A 4,597-nucleotide genomic window follows, 5' to 3' on the forward strand; every position below is an offset into this window, starting at 1 on the left:
CTATTTTGAGTGGAAAACATTACCCAACAGATTTATTGACTCTCATAACATCTCCAACATTTAGAATTGATCAAATGAACATATAAATAAGGTTTCAAGCCATTGGTGATTAATAAGAAAGAAAAGAAACAATTGAGAAAGCCTTAAAATCAACTTTGAGCAAGATCAAGCCAACATTCATCTATATTCATTTTGCTTTCTAAGAACACTACTTGTGCTTATTTGTATTCATTTGTTGAGTGTTCTTATTTGTTCTTGAATTGTGCAAACAATCTTTCCTTGTGAGGTTTCTTATAAGTTTGCAAATTTTTAATTTTCTCTTTGAGAGAGTGTATCAAGAATTTGAGGTATAATTCTTGAGGGATTTGTAGATTTACTCTTTATCCTCAAAAGAAAGACAAATCAGTGAATGTGTGGAAATACTTAGTGTGGATAGCTAAGGTGGTGGACTTAGACTTTGGTTAAGAAAGTCGAACCACTCTAAATCGCTCTGCAAATTATTTCTATTTTTCTGTCAAGCTTTCACAAAATTTTTAATTGCCAATTCACCCCATCTTGGCTATTTCATCCTATCGATTGACTCAACACATTCAAATCCAAACCCATTTAAAAAATAAAATAAATTATGGAAAATCTGGATTTTACCTACCAAATCGGAGAGCCTATACCCTACACAAAGATATCATTATTCCTACCCTAAAGTCATCCATAAATGAAGAAGCAAGCAAATTAAAAATGGAGGAGTTATTTCTATGAGAGGAACCAGAGAAGGGAACTGGAACGAAAAAAGGACTTCAAATATTCAATATTCGAAGAGAGAATCAAAAAGGGGAAACATTCGAACCAAAAGCAAGTAAAAAATAAACTACCTTTTCTTCGACCACTATCCCACGGTCGTTGGAGTCAAAGAAACCGAAAGCGTTTCTTCGTAGATCTACAGCATTTGAGCCCTTTCCAGACGAAACAAAGCATGAATTCATGGCCAGGGCAAAGAAGTGCATCGGATGGTGTCATTTTATCTCTTTCCCACCTTCGGCAGATGACAGTCGTTGTCGGTCAATGACGGTCAACGCGATGGCGTCTCACCGGATTTTGGAATCTCATGACCTCCGGTTGAGGCTCGTGTGAGCTCTCTCTCCTTCAGGCTACAATGTGAAGAAGAAAATGAGAATGACCGACCCTTTTGGGTTGGTTATCGGCCTTATATGTCATGCGTGAAAGGAAACAGTTTAGGGATGACTCAGAGAGCAATTTTTAGCGCTTGACCTATTTACAAGAAAGGTCCTTCATGGTTTGTAAAATTTTGTTCTGGTCATTAATGCAAATTTTAGCTTTATTTTACTTTATGCTCCTATCTTATTTTATGTTATAATATTGTCTCTATTTAGTTTTAAATTTTTTATGGTTTTATTTAAGCATGGGTCATCATACCTTACTTTATTTATACTTAAGTTGTACATTTTCCTGTTATATCATTTTAGTCCTTATATGGTTGACTATCACATTTCTATTAGTGTTTGACTTTGGCTATGGTATTTGCAATGGTTATGTTTTAGTCACTGATCCCATGTGTTATATAAGTTTCGTTGATGTTTGAATTTGGCCCTAAGGTTTACGAATATGTTGTTTTGGTCACTCTTTGGTGTGGATGCATTTTTGGTATAATCATAGTTTCTCCTGTCATGTTTCTTGTTTAGTTTATTTTAGTCCTTAATATTATTTATGGGTTATTTTTGTTTCTAGCCTCTGTTGTTTGATATTTTTGATTTGTGACTCTAGTTTGTTTATAATCATTTTTCGGTCCTTCAAGTTTCTGTTAGTCTTATTTCAGTCCTTCATGCATGAATATATTTTACATATCATATATATGTATTATATTGAACGAATATTATCCATGCTTGTTGTATATATATGTTGTTATAATTTTTATTAACATTTATTTCCCTCATGTTTCTTCATCTATTGTATATTACTCGAATATTTTTCAAGAACTTTATTTGTAGAACGGGCCTGGAAAGCACCACTTGATCGAAGTGGTGTAATCCGATACGATTTTCAAACAAAATATGAAATTGAAAGCACGAGTCTCTTTTATGAATTTATTAAAATCATAGTTTTATTATTCTTTATAATGTTTATGTTATTTTAATTTTTTTTTACTTTCACGTGATTTTATATTTAATGTTTGTATTGATGATGAATGTTTTGGGAAAATGAGTCATATTTTATTTTGTGTAAAATTTCGATATTGATATAAATTCAGATGTATATAATTCAAAGATAAAATATTCTTTACAGCTAAGAAATAGGTGAGATAGCTTTACCGATGGAGGATTGCGAATCTTGAGAATTCTTATCCAATTAAAGAATTTTCTTTAATTAATCAATTCAAAGTAATTTAATTAATATTCAATAAATGGATCATAATTTTACTTTTGATTCGAATTTTAAGTTTCACCATTACAACGTTGTATAAGCGACTAAGTACCAATATTGGGCATTGTGGTGGTGCTAATCCTTCCCCACACGTAATCGACTCACGGACCTATTAAATCAGATTTTTAGTAAACGCATACCAATTGTTTTCTTAAGAAACGATATTTTCTTAAAATTGTTTTTAAGATGTTTTTAGGTATTCAACTTACTTAGCTTAAAGGTCGATGACGACTTCTATTCAAAAATTTCAAATTAATTCAAAATCATCAATTTTTAAATATAGTCATAATTGTTTTTCAAAAAAAAATGGTTATGACAATATTGTCATTATTAATGTTTTTAAAAATATTTTTTTAGAAAGTATGATATGCATCTTTAGTATTTTGTAGTTTGGTTGGTGCAACTTACAATAAAATATATTTATTTTACAAATATTCATCCAATAGATCAAAGGGAAAAAGAAACAAATTACAACTTTTGTCATCATCAATAATTGAACAAAATCAGACACAAAATGGAGCTCCCCATATTTCCCCATCAACCTTTTATTTGTCACAAAGAAAGTGCCAAAACTATAACACTAACAGCAAACAAAGCAAAATTATGCATGGCAAGGCCAGGAGCTCTAGACTTCTCAGCAACATCAGCAGCCTTTCCTGGTGCAGGCGTCGGACCTGAAGACCGAGAAGAAAATATTTGCAAAGGTTGAAGCACTTGATCCACCCGATAAATAGCAAGCTGACCGTCACTATAAATGGTGCCAACAAGTCTGGTTTTCATCAGCCCCGTCATTAGAGTCACTGTTTTTCCAGCAGTGGTGACATTGAGAGGATACTCACCATCGCCACTATCTCCGGCGTGGGTCGTCATCGGACTACTAACAGTTTGGAACTGGTTCAATGGGATGTAAACCGGGACGACGTGAAATAGTACCGGTTCAACCCTTTGATTATCGTTGAGTGAATTCATTGGACCAGATTTGAGGTTCGTGAAAGCCTTATCTGTGGGTGCGAAAATAGTTTTTCCATCGTCTGGATCTCTGAGCTCGCCGATGAGGCGATCGGAGACTTGGGTGGATTTTAGGAGACGAACGAAGAATGTGTATTGGTTGGCTTTTTTGAGGATTTTGATGATGTTCGGTGGACTGGTTGGTGGTGCCGGTGCAGGAGCTTGGGCTGAGGGTGTTGAGCAATGGAGATAGGTAAATAAGAGAAATGAGATAGTGAAGATGAGGTTTGGGTATTGCTTCTTTATTGCCATGGTTGTAGGGCTTTCAAGCTGGTTGTTGGGAAAGAATGGGAAATTGAAGGCATTATAAGGAGAGGAAAAAATGAAGGATAAAACAAACCATGGGTTACTTGGAATGAAAGGAAAAACAGAGGAGATTTCGAGTTTGATGTTTGAACAAATAATAATGATATAATGATATTTTATGGTTTTGGTGAGATTAATATAGCAATCGTCACAACTTTATTAAATCTATTTTTCTTTCAAAATAGGTCTAAATATATAATATTTTGAGTAATTATAATATAATATATAGTTAAATTCTTTTTAAATTTTGAAAATGTACTATTTGAATTCGAATCCTTTAAAGAAAATAACATTTTTATATATTAAATAGTTTTTTTTTAATAAAACAACCTCATATTGTGTTGAGAAAGATCGAAGAAGTTAAATCTCCAATTTGGATTACATGCATTCAGGGATGGATAGAGGGGTACGGGTGGAGCATTCGCTCCTCTTGAAAACTTAAAATTATCATATATTTTAGATTTTTCTATGTATTCTTTATTAAAAATCTATTTTCATCCCATGAAATTTTATAAGTTTAAATTTATACCCTAATATAAAACCATGTTGTTGAGTTAATCGATTGATGGAATCGGCCAAGAGGGGGTGAATTGGCAATTAAAATTTTGGTGGAACCTTTTGCAGGAAATTGAAAGTAATTGCTAAATGATTTAGAGTGGTTCGACTTTCTCAACCAAAGTCTACGTCCACTACCTTAGCTATCCACACTAAGGATTTTCCAACAAATTCACTAATTTGTTCTTTCTTTTGAGGCCAAAGTGATAACCTTACAACTCCCTCAAGAATATACCCCTATTCTTGAGAACACTCTTTCCCAAAGAGAAGATTACAAATTTGCAAACTTATA

At 33.1% G+C, this 4,597-nt stretch overlaps 1 protein-coding gene across 1 annotated transcript; it reads right to left on the reverse strand.

The window, feature by feature from the left end:
• Nucleotides 1–2,859: 2,859 nt before the first annotated feature.
• Nucleotides 2,860–3,734, reverse strand: LOC120135516 (fasciclin-like arabinogalactan protein 12). Its single transcript, XM_039151792.1, has one exon. It carries the CDS (start codon nt 3,694–3,696, stop codon nt 2,989–2,991), a length of 708 nt encoding a protein of 235 aa, XP_039007723.1. The 5' UTR covers nt 3,697–3,734; the 3' UTR covers nt 2,860–2,988.
• Between the last annotated feature and the right edge of the window lie 863 nt (nt 3,735–4,597).

The sequence above is a fragment of the Hibiscus syriacus genome, unplaced genomic scaffold (genome assembly GCF_006381635.1).
Source record: "Hibiscus syriacus cultivar Baekdansim isolate YM2019G1 unplaced genomic scaffold, ASM638163v2 tig00110610_pilon, whole genome shotgun sequence".
Classification (NCBI taxonomy): domain Eukaryota; kingdom Viridiplantae; phylum Streptophyta; class Magnoliopsida; order Malvales; family Malvaceae; genus Hibiscus; species Hibiscus syriacus.

Coding starts and splice junctions, on each gene's coding strand:
- LOC120135516 (XM_039151792.1), bottom strand. CDS start 3,696: ATGGCAATAAAGAAGCAATACCCAAACCTCATCTTCACTATCTCATTT.